The following is a 25610-nucleotide window of genomic DNA, read 5'->3' as shown; positions in this document are numbered from 1 at the left end:
CATAAAACTGCTCAAAGTGCAAACTAAAAATCCTAAAACTTTACCAAAAACTGATTTTATAATGTCTACATGTGTATCTGAATGCACACTGACTCCATATATAAGGCCATCTATACTCATGAAATATCATCTTATATAATTTATTATATATTTAGAGGTCGGCAAATTCACCCAATGTGAGATATTTAGAGCTGAATTAAAAAGGGTTATATGCATGAAATTTGTGAGTTATTTTGAATTTAAGTTGAAAGAATGTGAGGAATGTGCTTAAATTATTATTTATTATTTATTAATCAAATCTAGTAATTTAAAAGTAAATGAAAAAAAGCTATATAAAAAAACTTGCATTAAAAAATAATAAAAGTATTATCAAAATGAAATAAAATAAGCTTTCTGGACAAAAAAAAAAAACCTACAATTTTAGGGCTTCGGGACATTGTGACCCGTGAGGGAAAGATGTGTTACAAAGTGCGAGGGAAGGATGAGGGTTAAAAATAAAGCTTGTCTATTGGCATCGATGGCTCCACGAAGAACCTTTAACATCCATGGAAACTTTCCAAGGTTCTTTATGATGGTAAAAAAGGTTCTTTAGATTATTAAAATGTTCGTTGCACTGCGAAAACATGGTTCTTTCAGGAGCTGATCCCTGAAATGTTTGGTGTGTGTGTGTGTGTGTGTGTGATTCAGCGGATGCTCCACACTACCTTCGGGTTCATCTTGGTGAGCTCCTGCTTTCTCTCCGACAGGTTGATCACCTGAAACGCAGCGAGCGAGAGTTAGAAACACTAGCCGTGCCGATGCTCTGGGACACGGCGAAGGGAAAGACTGAAAGCGTGTTCACCAGATAGTTGTCTGCGTGTTTGGAGCGGAGCATGCGTGTGACGTCTCTCAGGTTGCGCAGGTACGTCTCCTCGAAGCAGTCCTGAGGGAAGGACACCGCGATGATGCGCTCCGTCACATAGGTGAGGTCCAGCTCGTACCCCTCCTCCATCTGCACACAGCGAGACCACTGAGCCTCAGATCAGCACAATCTACCACGCGTCGTCTTTACAACCTCCACAACATTCAGGATTTACCACAGTTTAAGTTCAAATCCATTTTCAGGTAAAAAAAAAGTGAATAAATAGATTATAACTACTACTTAAAAATAATTTAGTACCATAAAATCCCCTAAAAATACCAAATATTAAGGATTATCAAACTAAAATATAATACAATCATTTCATTGTAATAGAAAAAACATCTTCTGGCATCTTTTCTCAGAATTGTGAGATATATATAAACTCACAATTGTGAGATATAAAGTCCAATTCTAAGAAGAAAAAAAAAGACAGACTTTTTTTTTATACCTCAGAATAGTTTATATCTCACAATTCTGACTTTATAACACGCAATTGCGACTTTATATCATGCGATTCTGACTTTATATCTCCCAATTGCATATTATAAAGTCAGAATTGTGATATAAACATGCAATTCTGAGAAAAATAGTCAGAATTTCAAGTATATTTCTCGCAATTGCGAGTTTATATCTCATAATTCTGACTTTGTAACACGCAATTTATATCACGCAATTTTGACTTAACACACAATTGCGACTTTATATCACACAATTCTGAGATAAAAAGAATTGTGAGATTAAAAAGTCGCAATTACCTTATTTATTTTTCACTCTGTGGCATAAACGAGCTTCCATAGATATCTGATAAAATGAGCTTTCAGTGAGAGTCTGTTTGTGCGCAGTACCAAACGCTTCCACTAGATGAAATTAATTTATAAATGCGCTAATTTGTGAGCGCTAACAATACAAGAGCGACTTTTGTTTTCAGGACCATTAAACCTTTTCGAATCATGTCCATGTTTTTTTTGTTTTTTTTTACACAGCAAGAGGCAAAACCTTTACCGAGTTGTGTACCACTCCAATCAAGTAATACATTCTACACAAAAACAAAGCGAAATATGTTTCGATAAAAAATGACAGAACAGTCTGTTCAATAAAAGTAAATTACTTGATTATAATTTTAACTGTACTGTGTTATTCAATATTACATTTAAAGTTAATGTATTTTAAAAGTACTTAATTGCAACTTTATCATGTTAACATGATGACACACAAGTTTCAAAAATGACATTCAATTATATATCATGCTTGTCAGTACATTCAAAGACAAGAGAAGTAATTATTAAAATTACATTTGAGATGAACATGTTAATTTAACTTTAAGTAACATGCTATTAAGTGTCCAAAGTATTACATTCACTCCGCACTGTGTTATTTCCATAATAAGTAGGCTATCCTGTTTTTAAAAGTATGCTAAAGTGCACTTCTTCTTCACAAGGGCAGAGCTTTAGACATGAGTGTAAAACTATGGTACTTATATATTCCCAATCATTCTTCTATTAAGGTTAAAACCCGTTTGACCTTTCTATGTAAAGCATTTTGAATAACTGTTTTAATTTTCCGTGCTTTTATTTTGTGATTATTTTTATTCCTATCTATGTAAAGCACTGTGAATTGCCATAGTATGCAATATAAACTTGCCTTGCCTTTCCTAATGTTCCACCAGAACAAGACCAAAACATGCTAACGTCTTTGTAGCTTTCCTGAACTCTGGTGTTTTGATGCTCTTATGGTTGTAAACACTCTTTACCTGCAGTCCAGACTCGCTCACACGCGTTGACGGACGATAGGAGACATGTCCCTGTTTTGCTCACTGAATCTTCTATAGTTTCTTATAAAGTATCCCGATTCTATTTCGGCTTGAAGAATCGCCGTAAATGATTCAGTGCGTGAGTGAACTGTCCGAAGGAATCAAATTGAATCACGAACGATTTCAAATCTTTCTGCAAACCCGTTTCGCGAATCTTTTAACCCTGTCTTTGATTACTTTCAGAGTAACTGCATAGCCTTTAGACATGAGATGCCATGATGACAATATTCTCCCCAAAACTCAATATCTTCCTGCATTCAATTAAACTTGTAGTTTTACAAAAAATATCATGTAGATTGAGCATTAGAGTTATGATCACATTTTCAGGGTGTATTATTCTTCCCATTAGACTCCACGGGTTAATATAGGCTTGAGATTTTACCTAACCGATCTCACCAAACTTCACCAGCTGATTAATCACACTACATTCACACTTCATATTTTGTTTAAATATGCAAATTAGGTATTATCCAATTAAATATGCACTGATTTCCGTACATTTCCAGAACTGAAATCTGAACACTGGATAAATCCAGGTTCCTAATTCATGTTTGATTTTGTTGGCATTACAGTACAAGTTTCCTGTCAGGGTTAGTGTGTTGGTTAGGATTAGTCTTTACATGCTGTGTATAAAACAGTAGAAGCCTGTGGAATGTACTCATTTAGATAGCTGAGTAAACGTGCGTGTGTGTGTGTGTGTGTGTGGCTCATGTTTTGGGGTCAAGAGGTCATTCAGTTGTAACAACCTTAATGTAGGGTGTGCAATATTGACAAAAAATCTTAATATTTTCTGGGATTTTATCGTTAACGGTATTTTTTTTTCTAACCTAATTATATGTATGCATAATCTTAATATGTGTAAAAATTATTACATTTAATCAATAAATTAAATTCTAATAATAAGACACAATAGGGCTTTTACCAATCAAAATAAATCTGTATCAACACAATTCATATTTGCAATGCAGAGGAAACAAAAGCTGCATCTGAAGTGATTTAGATGCATTTACACTGTTTAATGCAGATCAGAGGGACATCAATGAATAACCTGCAATACAAATGCATCACGTTTTGATGATTTAAACATGAAACGTTGAATATTTATTTACGATTTAAAAAATGAACAGCCAGTAGGTGGCAGCAAGTCACTGTTAATGAGTGAGTCATTGAGATTCAACTGATCCATTCAAACTGCTGATTCATTCAGGAACGAAGCATTTGACTGTCTTAATGAGTGAGTCATTAAATCCTTCATTCAACTGATTCATTCAAAAAGCTGATTCATTCAGTAATTAAACACCGACGTGTTTTAGAGACGCAATTGCAGTCTTGTGGCTTTGTTTCAAACTATTTCTGTTGGCGAAATAGAGCGAAAAATTGTGTAAAAAATCAATAGTACATTTGTTTTCATGCTGATATCTGGAGAAAAACAGCACTCTTCATGTGATATTGATTACCTGTATATTAAATTATATAAATATAAAAGACATACAGTGGCATTTTTGCAGCCTGATGATGAATTTTGGGGACATTTTAGCAGTTTACTAGACTACCTACTAGTCTAATCTACTAGACTACAAAGTGTATGCGTGCGCTGTATGGGTGTGTGTGAGTTACAATATTATGGCAGACGATATATATATATCGCACACCCCTGAACACTGGACCATTAACTGCGCCTTGCAAATAAAATGAGCATTTTGTATTTGTAATGTGATTAAATCAGATCTGACAGCACCTCTTACTGGCTCAAATACTCTTACTTGACTTTTATTTCAATTATCACAACTCTCAAAATATTGTTATTCAATATGGCAATGTTAATGTATTCAGTCTTATTGGACTAGATCCGCTACACTGCTGCTGTTGATACACACACACACACACACACACACACACACATGCACGCACGCTGCTGTGAGCCTGTAAGATCTGCTGCTGCATCAACAGACACACATCAGTCCTGGATCAGATCTAGACAGGTGGAGCTGGGGAGGTGGAGGCGTTCAGAGAGAGCTCACTGCTCACAGCAAACACTGAGCCATGGCAATGTGTCATCGGTAATGGTGGGATTGCATGTAAAGGACCGATATCTCTCAGATTTCATCAAAAAGATCTTCATTTGTGTTCTGAAGCTCGAAAGTCTTATGGGTTTGGAACGACATGAGGGTGAGTAAATCACTATCACCGCGAGTGGTGTGAAAAAACAGGCATGAGTGGACAGACATCTTTAGCGCTGATTCGGCTTATTAAGAGCTGGATCATGTGAAAACGGCAAGACCTGAAAACCTTCGGCAGAATATTTAGAGTCTGAAGACTCTGATATACGTCAAGTAACATCAAAGAATGAACTGCTGTGATGTCATCTCGAACAAAGTCAGGCCAAAACGAAGTTCGTTTGGAGTTTGAAACAACTTGTCAAAGTGAACCTTCTCGAAAAGTTGTTGTGTGTCACTAGACACCTTCGAACTCCCATTGGTTCATGTGTCAATTATGTAATAGGTGGGTGTGGCTCTGAGGTGTAAATCTTCTCTGGTTCATTTCCTCTGGTCAGACGCGAGTAAGAACATGAACACACTGAGAGTCGCTTTATAGAAGTAACTTAAGCTGTGATTCTAACTGAAAGAGACACTGTTTATCATGTTTAATACTGTAAAGCTGCTGCTTTAGATCAATCTATTGTATAAAGTGCTGTATGAATGAACGGTCAAACATATCTACAGTGCATCTCTATGATCTGATGCTTTCTGAACTGCTGTTCTCTCACCACTGTCATTTCTGTTGTGTTTATTTTGCAGCACATATTTACATATTCATCTAAACGTGGACTCCGTCAGGATGTTGGCTAACAGTAAATCACAGTGCAAGAGTATTTCATACTCCTTTGTAACCCTAAGCAAAGAATGAAGAGGAACTTTGCCATGAGAACATCTGTGCCTTGAGGAGACTAAAGCTGAGCGATTGATCTGAAAGCCCAGGATAGGGGGATTGTGTCTGAAGCAGATGAAATCACATTCACTGTGTTATTTCATTGAGAGGAAGGCCTGATCTGAGGTTGAACAGCAGTGGTGTGTGTTCAGTGACGTGCCTCCGCAGGTCTAACACACATGCCTGGGTGAAGGTGTGTGTGAGGAGCTTCACCTCCTGCAGGCACAGAAACACCAGACCACGTGTGTGAGATCCGGGCCTGTGGAAACAAGCTGCTGCTGGATCAGGTTTCTGTAGCCTTCAGCTAGAAGAAACACACAGGAACACACACACACACGACTGAGCCGATGAGAGTCACACCCACAGACTGCAGTCAACATCGTGTAGAACAGGGAACGGGGAACAGAGAACAGAGAACAGAGAAAAGGGAACAGAGAACGGGGAAATGGGGAATGGGGAACAGGGAACGGGAAAAGCTCAGAGAAAAGGGAACAGGGAACAGGGAACAGAGAACGGGGAACGGGGAACAGGGAACGGGAAAAGATAAGAGAAAAGGGAACAGGGAACAGGGAACAGAGAACGGGGAATGGGGAACAGGGAATGGGGAACAGATCAGAGAAAAGGGAACAGGGAACGGGGAACAGAGAACGGGGAATGGGGAACAGGGAACGGGGAACAGATCAGAGAAAAGGGAACAGGGAACGGGGAACAGAGATCAGAGAAAAGGGAACAGGGAACGGGGAACAGGGAACAAAGAACGGGGAACAGAGATCAGAGAAAAGGGAACAGGGAACGGGGAACAGGGAATGGGGAACGGGGAACAGAGAACGGGAAACAGAGATCAGAGAAAAGGGAACAGGGAACTGGGAACAGGGAATGGGGAACGGGGAACAGAGAACGGGGAACATAGATCAGAGAAAAGGGAACAGGGAATGGGGAACAGGGAACAAAGAACGGGGAACAGAGATCAGAGAAAAGGGAACAGGGAACGGGGAACAGGGAATGGGGAACGGGGAACAGAGAACGGGGAACAGAGAACAGAGAAAAGGGAACAGAAAACGGGGAACAGGGAACGGGAAAAGATCAGAGAAAAGGGAACAGGGAACAGGGAACGGGGAACGGGGAACAGAGAACGGGGAATGGGGAACAGGGAATGGGGAACAGATCAGAGAAAAGGGAACAGGGAACGGGGAACAGGGAACAGAGAACGGGGAATGGGGAACAGGGAACGGGGAACAGATCAGAGAAAAGGGAACAGGGAACGGGGAACGGGGAACGGGGAACAGAGATCAGAGAAAAGGGAACAGGGAACGGGGAACAGGGAACAAAGAACGGGGAACAGAGATCAGAGAAAAGGGAACAGGGAACGGGGAACAGGGAATGGGGAACGGGGAACAGAGAACGGGGAACATAGATCAGAGAAAAGGGAACAGGGAACGGGGAACAGGGAATGGGGAACAAAGAACGGGGAACAGAGATCAGAGAAAAGGGAACAGGGAACGGGGAACAGGGAACGGGGAACAGAGAACGGGAAACAGAGATCAGAGAAAAGGGAACAGGGAACGGGGAACAGGGAACAGAGAACGGGGAACAGAGAACAGAGAAAAGGGAACAGAAAACGGGGAACAGGGAATGGGGAACGGGGAACAGAGCACAGGGAACAGGGAAAGGGGAACGGAATAGGGAACAGGGAACGGGGAACAGAGAACGGGGAACGGGGAAAGAGGAAGGGGGAACGGGGAACAGAGAATGAGGAAAGAGGAAGGGAGAACGGAGAACGGGGAACAGGAAAAGGAGAACGGGGGACAGGGAAAGGGGGAACGGGGAACAGAGAACGGGGAAATGGAGAATCAGGAACAGGGAATGGGGAACAGAGAACAGAGAACGGGGAACGGGGAACAGGGAACAGAGAATGGGAAACGGGGAACAGAGAATGGGGAACTGAGAATCAGGAACAGGGAAAGGGGGAACAGATAACAGGTAACACGGAAACAGGGAAAGGGGAACAGAGAACAGAGAACGAGGAAAGCGGAAGGGGTAATGGGGAACAGGGAAAGGGAAAGGGAACAGGGAATAGGGAACGGGGAACAGAGAAAGGGGAACGGGGAACAGAGAATGAGGAAAGCGGAAGGGGGAAGGGGGAACGGGGAACAGAGAATGAGGAAAGCGGAAGGGGGAACGGAGAACGGGGAACAGGAAAAGGGGAACAGAGAACGGGGAACGGGGAACGGGGAACAGAGAATGAGGAAAGCGGAAGGGGGAACGGGGAACAGAGAATGAGGAAAGCGGAAGGGGGAACGGGGAAAGGGGAACGGGGAACAGGGAACAGAGAATGGGAAACGGGGAACAGAGAACGGGCAACTGAGAATCAGGAACAGGAAAAGGGGAAACAGAGAACAGAGAACGAGGAAAGCGGAAGGGGTAATGGGGAACAGGGAAAGGGAACAGGGAATAGGGAACGGGGAACAGAGAACGGGGAACGGGGAACAGAGAATGAGGAAAGCGGAAGGGGGAACGGAGAACGGGGAACAGGAAAAGGGGAACAGAGAACGGGGAACGGGGAACAGAGAATGAGGAAAGCGGAAGGGGGAACAGAGAATGAGGAAAGCGGAAGGGGGAACGGAGAACGGGGAACAGGAAAAGGGGAACAGAGAACGGGGGACAGGGAAAGGGGGAACAGAGAACGGGGAAACGGAGAATCAGGAACAGGGGAATGGGGAACAGAGAACTGGGAACAGAGAATGGGGAACAGAGAACGGGGAACGGGGAACAGAGAACGGGGAATGGGGAACGAGAAAAGAGGAAGGGGGAACGGGGAAAGGGGAACAGGGAACAGAGAATGGAAGGAAGGTGGAACGGGGAACAGGAAAGCGGAAGGGGGAACGGGGAAAGGGGAACGGGGAACAGGGAACAGAGAATGGGAAACGGGGAACAGAGAACGGGGAACTGAGAATCAGGAACAGGGAAAGGGGAAGGGGGAAGGGGGAACACATAACAAGCCATTTATATATTATATGTGCTATATATATTTATATAGCACATTTCATACACTATGGCAATTCAAAGTGCTTTACAGAAAGAAATTAAAATAATCACAAAATAAAAAGCAAGGAAAATTAAAACAGTTCTAAAAGAAATTAAAAAAGATATATGAAAAATTAATTAAAAGAGTACAAAGATGATACAGGGAACAGAGAACAGTGAACATGGAACGGGGAACAGGGATTACACAATTACTTACATTGTTCATGGAACATTTTGTCCTGAAATATTTTAGTCGTACGTTCATCTAACAGTTTTTAAATTTTGCTACTTGTTTCAAAGATCATACAAATGTAATGTTCCCATAATTTATAAAGAATGATACAATGGAATGTTCCCTTAACAATCATATAACCAAGAAGAAACGCTTTTAAAACATTTAAAAAACTGGACATTTTGGAATGTTCAGAGAACATTAAGAAATAATGTTAATAAAAATGGTAGAAAAACGTTGCTAGAATGTAATTTTGTGAGCCGGGACGTCCAAGAAGGCCATGATAGAAGAAATAGGAAACAACCCTTGATGCATCAGACAGGATTTATATTCATAAGAAACAGCAGAGAAGCAGATGGTCAGATCTCTCTCTCACACACACACACACACACACACACACACACAACAACAACCTCCATTAGATGCTGTAGTTGACAGCTCACAATCCTGCTGTCCTACTGAATACACACCTGAAGCAGCTGAAAGAACAGGTGAACACACACACACACACACTGCGTTTACATCTGTGACAGACACCTGAACACACACTAACGGTCAACAGTTTGGGGTCGGTAAGATTTTTAATCTGAAAGAGTCTCTTCTGCTCAGCAAAGCTGCATTTATTTGATCAAAAATACAGTAAAATAGTGAAATATTATCCCGATGTATAAATCATCTGTTTTCTATGTGAATATATAGTAAAGTGTAATTTATTCCTGTGATCAAAGCTGAATTTTCAGCATCATTACTCCAGTCTTCAGTGTCACATGATCCTTCAGAAATCAGTATAATATGATGATCTGACGCTCAAGAAACATTTATAATTATTATCAGTGTTGACCAGTGTGGATCAGTCCATTTCTCGTTTCATGGACAGACACTGAACTAGAGCAATAACAGAGTATTTGTAGAATAACTGAAGAATTATAACTTAATGATTTTAAATATGATAGAGCAGGATGTGTTTCAGTGTATGAGGCGCATGAGCTGAAGCAGATACAGAGATGTGGAGCTGTACACACACACACACGTGTATCTCAGTGTCACACTGGTCAGTTTTCCTCAATGCTTCCTGTAGTGAGCTTCTGCTTCTACTTCACCAGCTCCAGCTCTTTAACCCTTCAAACTCTCTCTGTCTCATCCGCGGCAGTTCATCCGGCAGCACTGCTGAACATGTGTTTCTCTTTATGTGAGTGTGTGTGTGTGTGTGTGATGGACTCTGATTTATCACTGCAACACAAACACTCGACAGAGTGTTCTTCTTGGGCCAAACTGAGGATCTCCAGTGAGATTTATCAATGAAAGTGGCTGTGATGGCAGTGAAGGGTGTGTGTGTGTGTGTGTGTCTGTGTGTGGGTGGAGACACACTGACTGAACATTCCTGGAGTAAAGCTTCTCGCAGCACTTGTCATTAAATGCCCAACCCTGAGGACACACATACACACACACACACACACACACACACACATCAACACCGAGCCTCCATTATTCCTCCTGCAGTGAGAGTCAGTGAGCGCAAACACACACTTCTGCGCTCCTGAGAAACAGAAGCTTGACTCCAACAGAGTCTCCAAACAAACAACTGTGCTCAGATTCACCAAGATCTCAATGATCAGAATCTGGCAGAACTCTAACAGAACTCTTAACGGAACTCTAGCAGAACTCTAACAGGACTCTAGCAGAACTCTAACGGAACTCTAACGGAACTCTAACGGAACTCTAGCAGAACTCTAGCAGGACTCTAGCAGAACTCTATCAGGACTCTAACAGAACTCTATCAAGACTCTAACAGAACTCTAGCAGGACTCTATCAGGACTCTAACAGAACTCTAGCAGAACTCTAGCAGAACTCTATCAGGACTCTAACAGAACTCTAGCAGGACTCTAGCAGAACTCTAGCAGGACTCTATCAGGACTCTAACAGAACTCTAGCAGAACTCTAGCAGAACTCTAACAGAACTCTATCAGGACTCTAACAGAACTCTAGCAGAACTCTAGCAGAACTCTATCAGGACTCTAACAGAACTCTAACAGAACTCTATCAGGACTCTAACAGAACTCTAGCAGAACTCTATCAGGACTCTATCAGGACTCTAACAGAACTCTAACAGAACTCTATCAGGACTCTAACAGAACTCTAGCAGAACTCTATCAGGACTCTAACAGAACTCTAGCAGAACTCTAGCAGAACTCTATCAGGACTCTAACAGAACTCTAGCAGAACTCTAGCAGAACTCTAGCAGAACTCTAACAGGACTCTATCAGGACTCTAACAGAACTCTAGCAGAACTCTAGCAGAACTCTAACAGAACTCTATCAAGACTCTAACAGAACTCTAGCAGGACTCTATCAGGACTCTAACAGAACTCTAGCAGAACTCTAACAGGACTCTATCAGGACTCTATCAGGACTCTAACAGAACTCTAGCAGAACTCTAGCAGAACTCTAACAGAACTCTATCAAGACTCTAGCAGAACTCTAGCAGAACTCTAGCAGAACTCTAGCAGGACTCTAGCAGAACTCTAACAGAACTCTATCAGGACTCTAACAGAACTCTAGCAGAACTCTAGCAGAACTCTAACAGGACTCTAGCAGAACTCTAATGGAACTCTAACGGAACTCTAACGGAACTCTAACGGAACTCTAGCAGAACTCTAGCAGGACTCTAGCAGAACTCTAGCAGAACTCTATCAGGACTCTAACAGAACTCTATCAAGACTCTAACAGAACTCTAGCAGGACTCTATCAGGACTCTAACAGAACTCTAGCAGAACTCTAGCAGAACTCTATCAGGACTCTAACAGAACTCTAGCAGGACTCTAGCAGAACTCTAGCAGGACTCTATCAGGACTCTAACAGAACTCTAGCAGAACTCTAGCAGAACTCTAACAGAACTCTATCAGGACTCTAACAGAACTCTAGCAGAACTCTAGCAGAACTCTATCAGGACTCTAACAGAACTCTATCAGAACTCTAGCAGAACTCTAACAGGACTCTATCAGGACTCTAACAGAACTCTAGCAGAACTCTAGCAGAACTCTAACAGAACTCTATCAAGACTCTAACAGAACTCTAGCAGGACTCTATCAGGACTCTAACAGAACTCTAGCAGAACTCTAGCAGAACTCTAACAGAACTCTATCAGGACTCTAACAGAACTCTAGCAGAACTCTAGCAGAACTCTAACAGAACTCTATCAGGACTCTATCAGGACTCTAGCAGAACTCTAACAGAACTCTATCAGGACTCTAACAGAACTCTATCAAGACTCTAACAGAACTCTAGCAGGACTCTAGCAGAACTCTATCAGGACTCTAACAGAACTCTAGCAGAACTCTATCAGGACTCTAACAGAACTCTATCAAGACTCTAACAGAACTCTAGCAGAACTCTAGCAGAACTCTATCAGGACTCTAACAGAACTCTAGCAGAACTCTAGCAGAACTCTATCAGAACTCTATCAGGACTCTAGCAGAACTCTAGCAGAACTCTAGCAGAACTCTAACAGAACTCTGTCAGGACTCTAACAGAACTCTATCAGGACTCTAACAGAACTCTAGCAGAACTCTAGCAGAACTCTAGCAGAACTCTAACAGAACTCTATCAGGACTCTAACAGAACTCTAGCAGAACTCTAGCAGAACTCTAACAGAACTCTATCAGGACTCTATCAGGACTCTATCAGGACTCTAACAGAACTCTAGCAGAACTCTAGCAGAACTCTAACAGAACTCTATCAGGACTCTATCAGGACTCTAGCAGAACTCTAACAGAACTCTATCAGGACTCTAACAGAACTCTATCAAGACTCTAGCAGAACTCTATCAGGACTCTAACAGAACTCTAGCAGAACTCTAGCAGGACTCTAGCAGGACTCTAGCAGGACTCTAGCAGGACTCTAGCAGAACTCTAGCAGAACTCTAGCAGGACTCTAGCAGGACTCTAGCAGAACTCTAGCAGAACTCTAACAGAACTCTAGCAGAACTCTAACAGAACTCTAGCATACCCCTTTTCCACCAGCATGACCCGGGTGCTAGTTCAGAGCCAGAGCTATTGCCAGTTCAGAGTTGGTTCGACTGACGAGCCTTCTAAGAACCGGTTTGCCTTCCACAGGCCAGAGAGCCGCCACAGAGCCAGATCTTACGTCACTGTATACATCTCATGTTGCCCAGCAACGCTAGCACGGCAGCACCACACACAAACACACCAGGCTTGTTCGAGATGGTTCGGCTTCTCGCAGACCGATCGGCGCATGACATCGAAGCACTGCGAGAGCGGTCCAAAAGCACAAGGAGTCGTATGCTCTCCACACACTCCCGCAGCTCCGATCGGTCCGGGCCGCTCCGATGCATCTCCAACAAGCTTGCAGTCATTGCGTTACTATTGATGCTCATGGCGTGGCGAACCTGACATCGGCATCCAAACACGGCGAATCCAGCGCGTTCGTGCAGCTCCCCATAACTTGCGCAGATGGAGATTACAATCGAGCTGCTATTAACTCGATTAGCTGCTATTTAAAAAATGGCGTTCACAAGTTTGTGTTCGTCTTGATGGTCACGATAACTCCGCCCCAACCCCTGACGCAAGCGGTTCTTACTTCTAGACCAGCAATGTTTTGGTTCTACTTACGAACCACTTTTCCTGGTTCAGAGCTGGTGCTTTGGGAGTCGAAAGACAAAGAACTGGTTTGAAACTAGGCTCTGGCTCTGAACCAGCACCAGCTCTCTTGGTGGAGAAGGGGTAAACCAGAACCCAGAACTCTATCTGGACCATCAGCTAACAGGACTTCACATAACGCTCTCTCAGAGTTATGAACACACGCTCGTCCGGTACACTTATAGAACATTTGTTCAAAGTTATCAGGCCTTTAATAATGTTTTTAAAACGTTAGAACAAAAACATTATTGATACATCATTCATGGAGTGCTTTATCTGAAACGTTTTAGATGGACATTCGTTTTATGTTTTTTAAATGTTTCTACTTGTTTCAGAACATTTAAAAGTAACATCCCATAATGTTTGCTGAATAATGGAATGGAATGTTCCCTTTACGCTCACATAACCTAGAAAACACGTTTTTTCAAACATTCAGAAATTACATTTTCATAACTTAATAATAACATTTTCATCATGTCCTTAGACCATATATTTTGTTGGCAGGGACACGACTGACTCATTAGTGTCTTGAGATTTTAGGGGGGGAAACCCTCTGATGTGACAAACTCATGAAGCTCTGGAAGAGAACACACACACACACACACACACAGATCTGAGCCATTCAATACAGCTGTCATCAAAACCAATAAAAGCCCTGAACGCAGTGTGAAGACTGATTCATGAGAACAGAGAGAGAGAGCGAGCGAGAGAGCTGCTGCTTACCTTGGCTTGCTGGAGAGTTGGCTGGTCTTGTGTTTGTGAGATGAGAGGGAAAGGAATCTCACTTCACGTTGTCATAGTTTAGTTGTAAATCTGCTGAAGGCCGTCTGTGCTGAAGTCTCAAACTTTAGTCCAGATCTCCGAGCAGATCATTGCTTTCTCATTAGTCTCTTCCCAACTCAGATCCAGAGTTAGTGAAAAGAAAGACGGATCCTCCCTCTGCTCTCTTTCTCCCTCCACTGCTGTTCCCATGAGCCTCCCTGCCTCACACACACACACACACACACACACGAGGATGGGGGAAGGGACTCCAACAATACCAGCAGATTCCTCCACACACACACACACACACACACACACACACACACTCTGATCGGCCGAATGAGATTTTCAAGACAAACACAAACGCACTGAACCATCAATATGATGTGCTTAGAAACACACAAGCTCTCATTGTCACATCATTCAACAAGGAACAATCTCACAAAAACTGTCATCATTTCAGCAACACATTAAAAACTAAGATGAAACTAATAGGAAACAAAAAGTAACAAAATGTTTAACATTAATGTTTAAATATTACTTTAAAATTGTACAAATTATAACCAAAAGGAAACAAACTATTTTTTTTTTAAATAAAAACAAAACAATAAACGGTATTTAAAAAATATTAAAAAGGAAATAAATAAAAAAATAAAATAAAAAAGTGACAACATTAAAAATATGTATTTAAAAACTAAGATGAAACTAATAGGAAACAACAAGTACAATATAACAAAATGTTTAGTTTTTTTAAATATTACTTTAAAATTGTACAAATTACAACCAAAAGGAAACAAACTAAAAAAAATATATAAAAAAAATAAATATTTTTTTTTTTAAATATTAAAAAGGAAATGTATATATATATATATATATAAAAAAAAAAAAATATATATATATATATAATTAGAATAAAAAAGTGACAACATTAAAAATATGTATTTAAAAAAAAATATGCAATATATAAAAATTATATAACACTTTTTCAAAATTTCTTCCCTACAAAGAAGAAATTCGCAAGTTAGATCTCTGTAACCTTCCAGTTGTTTGTCAGCACTGAGATCACGTGGAGGCCTCAGATGTGTCTTATAATCTCACGTTTCAGAAGATCTCGACAGTGTCTCAAATCTGTGCTCACATTCTAAACTCACTGCACATTTTCCATCAGGTGAGACTTATTTTATAGCTCTAAACACTGCAACAAAAAACAAACAAATTCTTTCTCAGTATTGTGTCTAGTTTTTCAGTACAAATATCTAAACATTTTTAAATCAAGACCTGAGGAGCACATTTCTTGCGACATTGGGCTTTGTGTTTTAAAAACAAATCTAAATGAAGTGGCTATGCTTAAAACTAGAAAACATATCTGCCAATGGAGTCAGAAAAATAAACTTGGTTTCCCTTTGAATTAAGTTTCTTCTCTGACCCCGTTGGCAGATATTTGTTCTTATTTTAAGAAGAACCTTTTTTTTCTCCAGAAAACAAGACTTGATATCTTCAGTCATTTTTGAGTCATACTATGATATCTTCAGTCATTTTTGAGTCATACTATGTCTCATGTCTGTCTATTGTTATTTCTTCAAGGATTAAGCCTCCTGAGCTTTTAAAGAGCAGCATCTGAGTAATACAACCGTCCTCTGGCTCAATATAACTTTAGCGTTCACATTTTGTTCATTGTTGTAGGTGTAACCGAACGCTGTTAGTCACATGAGCTCGGGCCAGACACTTGAAGACAGCCGTTCATTGGTCTTCTGAAGGCGCAGGAATGTGGCATTGCATAACATGGCTTTGTGTGTGGTGATCTCTGATAACTGGTCAATGATTTACTGCGGTTCCAGACATCAGAGAGCAGCGCATGAGATGCTGATCTGCTTGTGAATGTCTTGTTCCTGCACTGATTCATGTGTAGGCTATAGTTAACCCTGATGAATGAGCTGCTTCTGTGTGCGATACGCCACCTACAGGTGAGCTGACAGCACTGCAGCCGTCAGGTGTTCCTGCCCTGATATTAATGTCTGCTGTGTGCAAGCTAAGACAGGTTTGAGACACGTTTAACACTGCACTCTGTATGAAACTGTACAATGGTCCTCCCTCGCCCTCAGAAGGAAAGTCCACTTATTGATTTGTATTGCTAAAGCACTAATGGGTAAATTACCCCTCTACATTTCACATTTGCTTACTTACTAAAATAGTGTTTACAGGACAAGGTCGTCAAAAAAAAAATGTTTTATTATTCTATCAACAAGAACAGAACTTGGTATAAAAAAGCTTATGCACCAAATGTCTGGAATGAAGTCCAAAACACCTTAAATCTAGAATCACTTCCATCTATTTATACTTTTAAAAACCTTTTAAAGTAAACTCTGACTGAATGGTGTAATTGCTTTTAACTAGGTACCATTTAAATTGTATGTCTGCATTTGCTTATGTTAAGTATAATGTCTTGTTTGTGTGTGTATAGTGTATAGAGATTTGTGGTGTAGTGTGTAATCTTTGTCCTGTCTTTTATGTCTTTTTTTTTACTTTTTTGGCCGCCAGTCTTGGCCAGGACTCCCTGGGAGAAGAGTTACTGTAACTCAATGGGACTTTTCCTGGTTAAATAAAGGTTTTTAAAAAATAAATAATAATAATAGTTAAGGGAGCCTTATTTTACTTTTTTTAGTTCTTTAATTTGTAAAGTTCCAAAGCACAAAGTCACTCCAAATGAAGTAATTCTCTATATCAGTGTCAGTGTTTCTGAACTCCCTGAAACGCCTTCATTGTATCTTGAGTTTTTTCCAGGAACGAACACGTCACAATATTCCTCATTATAATAATTCATAAGCAGAATAAAGGGGCGGGGCCTGGTTGAGTTAGTTAGGAGTGTGTTAAACTGGCGGTTATGGAAAGGGGCGGGACATTTCCTAAACACACTCGAAGCACTCGACCAATCAACAAAGGAGAATATGAGGAGAATCATGTGTTTTTTGAAAATTCAAAATGCAGCATCTTGTTCTCCTTCTCAGGGAACCGGGTTGCAGGGGAGCCGCTAGCAATTTTGGGCCCTATGAAAGAATGTGAGGTTGGGCCCCCTACCGCACCCATTCCATTAATAAAATCGATCTCTGCGGGCCCCAAAAGTGTGTGGGCCCTTGGAATCGTCCAATTTCCCCTCGAACATTTTGATATATAGTCCCTTAAATGATAGAGTCTTGTGACTTTTGTGGATATAAATGGACATCATTCAGACATGAGATGAACAAACCCAGTACAAGCCTATATTACAGTAGCAGGCTTCAGTAAGTCAAACTTAAGACCTTTTTAAGACATTTTAAGACCATAAAGATTGAAATTTAAGACCTACGACGCATTGCCAAAAAAATATTCAAATCGAAGAATTCATTTTATTTCAATGAATTCAGTAATTGAAAAAGCATTTATTTAATTTACAGATAAAGCAATCACATTAGTAACAATCCACACCCAACAACACGTGTCAGAGAAAAGAACAGAATCAGATATAATTTTTTTTATAGAAAATTGTACTTTGCATATTTTACTGTAAAAAACACATAATTAGTTTATTTTAGTTGATCATAACTAGAGATGAAATGGCATGAACATTTCATTTCATGATTATAGTGACAAAAGTTATCACAGAATCCTGTTCAAAAAGTACTAATACTACACAATGAAATCAATTCACCAAGTTTTATGTCGAAAACCAGCAAATAACAAATAAAATAAGCATCAATATGCACTTTTTGTTTACATAAACATTAAAATAATACCATTAAAAATGATAGCCAGATTTTAAAAGTGTCTTGCAACATGCTATATACTAACATGTACAAGTTCAAAAAGTTTTGACAAAAAAGTTTTTTATAAAAATATAAACCTCACATATTTCAGACTTTAAATGATTATTTATAAAAAGAATGAGTCAAAAAAAGATAAATTACTGACATTTACAATGCACTTTAGATTATCTTTTATTATTAATAGTAAAATTAGGTCAGATTTTCCCGTGGCGTCTGTCGTTGCTATGCAACCATGCTCTGCGCTCTCCACAACGACAAAAACGTTTTAGTGGCTAATGGATTTCCACCACTGAAAAACAACGAGCGCGTCACTTCAATTATGAGCGCGCTTATTACCGCTTTCCGAGCGCCTACATGTGAATGAACTTGAGCGCGCAAAAGACGTGATATATGAATGGCCTGTTGGCGAGCTACCTCAAATCAGGCCACGAGCTACTGGAGCTCGCTAGCGATAATTTTTTCATCAAGTTTGATCTACCTTTATCGACAAGTTTGGTGTCTTCCCCTGGCTTCATAAAGTTGCACTCCATGACTTTGGCTATGTTTCGCGCTGCCAGTGTGGGAAACACATTCGTAGTGTATGGGAAACACAAACACTGCTGAATCTGATTGGCCAACACCCAAGACCAGCCCCTGCCTACTCTATTACCGATAGGCTGAAGTAGGCTTACTGGTGTGGTTTAGTGAAAGCAAAGCGCCTCTCACGCGAACCTGATTTTTATTTTTTTATTTTTTTCGCAGACACGTCTGTACGCCGGAAACCCGGCGTGGCGCCGGAGCGCTATCAGCCCTGCGTAGGATGTAGGAATATCGTAAGCTTTGACGCCTCTTGCGGTTCAAACAAATAGAGCAACAAACTGCCAGACAAATAAACTACGGTCATCTGCCAGAAGCTAGATATCATCTCCTGACCAGAGGGTGAAAGTTTTCTTTTTTATCTTTGATGCCTGAAAGATTTAACCAAAGATGCCTTTCTGCAACCACCATCCCTGGGATCAAATGACTGATATCAGTGGCCATTTGTTTGGTGGCACGGAAAGCCAAGTCTGAAGCGGCTTAGTTCAGCAACCACTTCAGGAGACAATCCCTGCCCCTGATCCAAGTCTTTCAGCAGGTCATCTTGATATGCAGGGCACCACCAGCTTGACCCGCTGCCGCACATGCCTTGCCGGAGCCTTCACTGAGGGTGCCTCACTCTATGAGAGATAGCTAGCCATATCACATATCCTCACTCACGCAATCCTTTCACATTTGCGTAATTCTAATGTTGAAAGGGAATAATGCATGCTGAATATGGCTTCTTCCAGGACTTCTCCATCTCGTTGAGAAGATCTGGAAGAAAAGTAATCTCATCCAGTCTACTGGAAGTGAGATCCTGTTTTTCACGTGACTAGGTCATATTCAACCTGGCCATGGTACAGGCCATTACATCCAACAATTCCTCATATGCGAGGCTGACACAAGGCGGAGCTCAACAAACTCACTCTCTTCACCCCCTCATACCACGTCAAGCTCCTTTAGTTAGACACCACCAGCAACATGCTCTCTGCTGGATCAGAAGAGGCCAAAGAGCGGGCTTCCGGATCCAGAAGATCGGCAGAGCCTGTAAGATAGGACTGAGAAAGCGAAATCCCTGTCTCAAATTTCTCTGCCAGCCCAACCTGTGAGCGCTATGCCCTGCTCTGCTCACAAGCAAACAACGCAAAAACCATGGGTGTCCTCGGGTGTTATAAAACGAGGACACAGAGACATGGACTTTCTAAAAAATTGCTGCTTGCTATGTTTTCGCCTTCTTTTCCACGAGCTACATACAAACAGCACCTGTAGACGAAATATTTGATGATGTGTAACTCGGACAGCCATTTATCCTCACAGGCATGGGCGTTGGAAGAAAAAAAAAGTGTGTGGGTCCTCCCCCAGAAAAATGTTACTGGAGTAAAAACCATTTCATGTATTCTGGTGCCTTTTAATTAAAACAAGTAAACTAAATTCCACTTCACGTCGGGCGGTTCTTTGCCTCCACGTCGGGCATTAAATGCACAGCTATCCATGGATTATCCCACTAATACCATGGTAATTTGCCAGCAATGACCATTTAAAGCTGTTATTGATGTTTGCAACGCAATATTTGACTGGAAAGCTGACATAAACTCACAAAGGCAACACAAATTCTATTCCAATTGCACATTTATTATTTATTGCTTTTACAGTAGCATGGATGTAAGTACAACTAATGAATGAATGGTTTGTTGACACACTGTGGCTCTGTTTACAGCTGGTATTAAGATGTGTTTTGGTCGATCGGATCACTACTAGACAACGCTAAATACAGGTGTAAACAAGGTCTAAAACGTTTTGAGCTTGTCCACTGTCCACAACTTCCAGAGGTAGTCAAAAATGCATTCGACTTGCTTTCATAGTGCAAACACTCATGTGGTCGAATGACCTGCAAACAGCCACAAAAGACCTGCAAAACGCCTACTCTCTGCCTACTGACCTAATGCGTCAACATTACGGGAAGCGCACTAGCCAGACGGGATTTATACTTTGTCGGCTGAAGACCCAAGTTTGGTTTGAGGATGAGAAACTTAAGCTGTTCCGTGTGTTTTTCCCCTCCGGTTGCATTCATGTGTATGGTAACTTGCATGAGCTTATTTCATCCATTAGATCGAAAGATCTTAAAATACCCATACATTAACCCGCCCATAGACCCTCCCCTCGAAGAAATCAGGACAGAAGTGGTTTAAAGTGGACAAAAGAGACGGATTAAAACACCAGGTGTAAACGGGAATGTCTCCCTGTGATCCGATCGACCAAAACGCATCTTAAACCAGCAGTAAACAGGCCTGTGTTGCGGATGAGTCTCATGACTGTTCTTTGACCCGCACGGGTCCAGTTCATCCACCTCTCTTATCACGTCCCTCATTGATTCATCTCCGCTGTCATGAGTCTGGCTTACGCTTGGGTTAGTCATTAACATACACCAGTGGAGAGAATCAGCTCTACATCAAAGCATTCTGGGACTCTGTCAGAAAAGATGGCAAAAAACGTCAGCTTGTGATCGGGGCAGAACCCTCAAAGCGACAAGTTTATACTTTATTCACCCTAAAAGTTCATAATAGCACTTTAACCATATAACTACATTATAATTGATATGCACATTTCTAAGGCGTCTAAATTACCAACATGATCAAAACTTTGCTGATTAACCTCTTGCACACAATCTACTACAGTCCTTCTGTCCTCCGATTGATAGTTTAGGCTTTTGTAGCAAGTAAAATGCCTTTTGGTATTACAGTACAAACGTCCTCCTTCAGCTTCACATGTCTTTCTGCTGTGAAATATTTATTATTTTTTATCAAGCAAATGTAAAAATAATTTGATGTTGTTAGTTATATTTCAAGAACAAGAAATATTTCATTTCTTACTGGACGGAAGCAACTTAGGTTTGATTATCCATACATCATTTTATAGAAAATGGAGAAATGTTTATTTATTCGTCTCTCAATCATCATTGTATTGCATTGCATTACATGTTTTAAAACTACAGAGCTTTGATCATAAAACTAAGCATTACAATATCATCTTACTAAGACATATTATTGGCAGATATAGAGTGACTACCAATATGTATATGAATTTTATGTAAGTATCTGCTATACTGTTATAAAGATCTCATTGATTTACATTACAAGCATCAGAAGTTTATATAAATATCAGCATGTGCACCAAATTGCATATTTTTGCTCAGTTTGAGCCTCTGAATAATATTGAGCTGTTTTCCCTCCATATTCTCGGAGCCATAAAAGCCTGATATGATAAGCCAAAATGATATAAAACCTAAAATGCATATGCAAACAAATATTTGTCTTTTTCTTTTTCTTGAAATATTTTGTCTAAAGGTTCAACAAACCTTAAATGTTCCATTTTCTAAAAAAAAAAAAGATCTTTTTTTACTATAATTTCATATGTCAGGCTTTACAGGGACAAGCTGTACCTAACTGTGCAGTTTTTGCTCTTCTTTCTGAGAGTGTATGACGGTTGGTTCTTTGCCGTGTGTGCTGTTAAACGAGAGCACTAAGCCGTCCCACTGGAGCATCCGGCAGGCGCTGGCCACTCTTTGCTCACGACTCTTTCTGATTCACTTCCATCCCCAAATTCAAAAAGAGCCTGAAACTTCACACTGGTGCATTTGGTGAGTTTGCACTGAACGGTTGCCTGGCCTTTGAAGTCTCGGAGCGAGCAGTGAACGCCACCATCGCCATCATCGCCATCAATTGGGATCTCGGTAACGTTTGTCCCGGAGGAGCTGGAGTTTTTCCCACAGACGATCCGCTCCTCGTCCACGGACACCAGGCTGTGCCCTCGGATAAACCCGGGAGTTTGACAGTAAACCCGCGTCACGTCCTCCACGTTCCTGAGGTTGTTCCTGATCCAGTCGGAGAGGTAGCGTATCCCGCAGTCGCAGTGCCAGGGGTTCCCGTGGAGCTGAACGAGGCACTGGAAGTCCAGATCGTCGAAGAAGCCGTGCGGGACTCTCCGGAGCCGGTTCGTGGACAGGTACAGCTGCTCCATGTCATGCAGATCCTTCAGCAGATCCTCCTCCAGTGAGCTCAGGTTGTTCCTCTGCAGATGGATGGCTTTCACACCGAACAGCCCTTTGAAGACGGTGCCGGGAAGCGTCGTAATCCGGTTGTCGGACAGATCCAGCTTTTTCAGCGAGATGAGCTCCTGGAAAAGATTCGCAGGAACCTCGGAGAGCTGATTCTGAGACAAGTCCAGATAGGTGACGTGCAGCAGTTTGTGGAAGACAGAGGGGTGGAGCTGCGCCAGATCGTTCTTCTTGAGGATCAGCTTGCGGAGGCTGGGCGGGAATATGTCGACGCTCAGGTTGCGTATGCAATTGCCTCGGAGGTTCAGCTCCTCCAGGAGATCCAGGTGGGAGAAGATCCCTGCCGGAAGCTGCGGGATCATGTTGGCCTGCAACGAGAGCGCTCTCAGGAGAGAGTTGTTCTGGAAAACATCCGCCGAGACCGAGCCGATGTGGTTGAAGGACAGGTCCAGCTCCTGCAGTTTGTGGAGACGATGGAAGGGACGATCGGGAAGAGACAGAAAGTTGTTCCCTCTCAACTGCAGCATCTCCAGCTTCTGCAAAGAGTCAAAGATGCGGGCGTCCAGAACGCCGATCTTGTCGTGGTTGAGCATCAGTCTCGTGAGGTTGGCCAGCGAGCCGAAGGCCTGCACTTCAAGCTTCAGCCAGGGGTTCCCGCTGATCTCCAGCTCCCGCAGCTCCGGCAGCCGGTCGAAGGCGTCGCCCGAGACGGACTTCACCTGGCCGTTGAGGAACACCAGTTTGCTGAGACTGAGGTTCTGTCTGAAGGAGTGTCCGTCCAGACGCGTGAGGCCCGACGCCACTACGATCAGCTCTCTGACCTGAGCTGAGATGTTGAGCGGGAGCGCTCTCATGGCGTCATCTGCGCAGACCACCTTAGCAGCCGAGAAGCACTGGCACAGCTCAGGACAGCCACGGCTGCAGTGCAGCTGAATCAGGACCAGCAGGAGCGCAGGCCAGGGTTTGCTCATGACTTCTGGGAACAGAAAAGCCACAGGTCAGCTGCAGTCGCTGTGTCTCTTCCAGTTTCCAAGGATAATAGCATTTTCCTCTCATGTGCAGTTTGCAGATGTTACGTGAGTTCAAAGAGCTCTGCATTTTCATGAAGATTCATTACAGTGAGTAGAAGAAAAGACGCTGGATGTCATCTAATGCTCATTAGGTCTTGATGATTGAAAGCAAATGAAAGGTTTTGCTTAACCTTACAGTATATTTTGGCACACACTTTTATCCACAGCATATGTGTTGTCAGCGTGTGCGTTCCCTTGGAAATCAGACCCTTTACTTTTACACACATTTACACTTCACAATAAGGTTTCACTTGTTAACATTAGTTAACTACATTGACTGACATGAACTAAGAATGAAAAATGCATCTAAAGCATTTGTTAATCTTAGTTAATGTTAATGTCAACATTATTTATCAACTTATTGTCAGTAATAACATTTAATAACTTGTAATTATTATAATAACTTTAATAACTGAACGAATTTGAACTAACAATGAACAGTTATTTCTATTAACTAATATTAACAAAGATTACTAAATACTGTAACAGATGTATTGCTCATTGTTAGATAGTGTTTGTTAATACATTAACTAACTTTAACAGGACCTTATTATTGCGTAAACAATGAATTAACAATGAACAACAGTATATTTATGAACTGACATTAACCTAGATTAATAAAAACTGTAAAATGATGTTGTCTATAGTTCATGATACCCGACTAATGGTAATGAATTCAGTCTTGAATTGTTAAGATCTCATTTATCGGCTTATTTATTCCAATGAAAAGTATTTATATTAATATTATCCAAAAAAGAACATTTGGTAACACTTTACAATAGGGTTCATTATTTAACATTAGTTAACTACCTTAGTTAACATGAAATAAGAATGAACAATACTTCTTCAGCATTTATTAATCTTAGTTAATATTAATTCCAACATTTACTAAAACATTATTAAAATCAAAGGATGTATTTGTTACCATTAGTTAATGCACTGTGAACATGAACAAACAATAAACAGCTGGATTTTTATAAACTAACATTAACAAATAGAGTAACAAATGTATTGCTCATTGTTAGTTCATGTTAGTTAATACAGTAACTAATGTTAACTAATGAACCTTATTGTAAAGTGTTACCGAACATTTAAATTTGGTCGTAAAATAGGATCAGGGGACTACAACTAAAAATGCATGAAATAAAGAAACAAAATGCATGAAAGTAATGCCTTGCTCTTCTTTGGAAAGAAACAGTGTTGTGACGTACCGCTGTTGCACACATCAGCTCCAGGAGAAATGAGTGACTCTGAGGATCTCCGTCTGATGATCTCTCTGTCTGAGGAGGCTCACTGTGATTGGTCGAGTCAATCTATGAGACTGACTGTGATTGGTCGAGTCGATCTGTGACATCAGACTGCTGAAACACAATGAGTGCTGGTCAAAATATCATTCATTTAGTTCAGCATTAATGAAGAATTCTCCCGAATCCAGAGCTGATGTGTTGGTAAACCCCGGACAGAGGAAGGTTTGAGCGGAGCGAGACTAATGGATTGACCCACACGGACCGTTGAGCAACACCAGATGTGCAGCCTTTGATTTATTTGCTTTTCTATAGTAAACAGAATTCAGGTGGAATTTGTAATCATTTACAAATTCAATCTCACATTTTCACAGGCCAAACATCTGTTAGTTTGTGAAAGTTTAAAGTGTCCCTATAATGGATTTTTGAGATTGACCTTTCATGTAGTGTGTAACACAGCTCTAAGTGAATGAAAACATCCTGCAGTTTTCAAAATCTGAAAGTTCACCGTATTTAAAGTTATTGTCTTTCAAAAGTAAGAGTCGACTCTGAGTCAGTGAAGTGAATCGTTT

At 41.2% G+C, this 25610-nt stretch overlaps 2 protein-coding genes across 2 annotated transcripts in view; both read right to left on the bottom strand.

Annotated features, from left to right (window-relative positions):
* tns3 (tensin 3) overlaps positions 1-14918 on the bottom strand; it is a 53501-nt gene extending 38583 nt beyond the window's left edge. Inside the window, exons 1-3 of the mRNA XM_084120637.1 lie at positions 14274-14918; positions 842-991; positions 705-755 (exon numbers count right to left, since the gene is read on the bottom strand). Coding sequence (XP_083976763.1) covers positions 705-755; positions 842-991 — 201 coding nt within the window. The 5' untranslated portion in view covers positions 14274-14918. The remainder of the gene's footprint in view (positions 1-704; positions 756-841; positions 992-14273) is intronic.
* Positions 14919-15240: 322 nt separating this feature from the next.
* Positions 15241-25323, bottom strand: LOC311087325 (uncharacterized protein). Its single transcript, XM_084120650.1, has 2 exons — positions 25006-25323; positions 15241-23700 (listed from the first exon to the last, which is right to left on the bottom strand). The coding sequence occupies exon 2, from the start codon at positions 23693-23695 to the stop codon at positions 22190-22192; it is 1506 nt and encodes a 501-aa protein (XP_083976776.1). The 5' UTR covers positions 23696-23700; positions 25006-25323; the 3' UTR covers positions 15241-22189.
* Positions 25324-25610: the final 287 nt, after the last annotated feature.

This window comes from Abramis brama (genome assembly GCF_963993115.1).
Source record: "Abramis brama genome assembly, chromosome: 7".
Lineage (NCBI taxonomy): Eukaryota > Metazoa > Chordata > Actinopteri > Cypriniformes > Leuciscidae > Abramis > Abramis brama.
The sequence above is the reverse complement of the archived record's forward strand: the minus strand, read 5'-3'. Positions and strand labels throughout refer to the sequence as shown.

Coding starts and splice junctions, on each gene's coding strand:
- LOC311087325 (XM_084120650.1), bottom strand. CDS start 23,695: ATGAGCAAACCCTGGCCTGCGCTCCTGCTGGTCCTGATTCAGCTGCAC.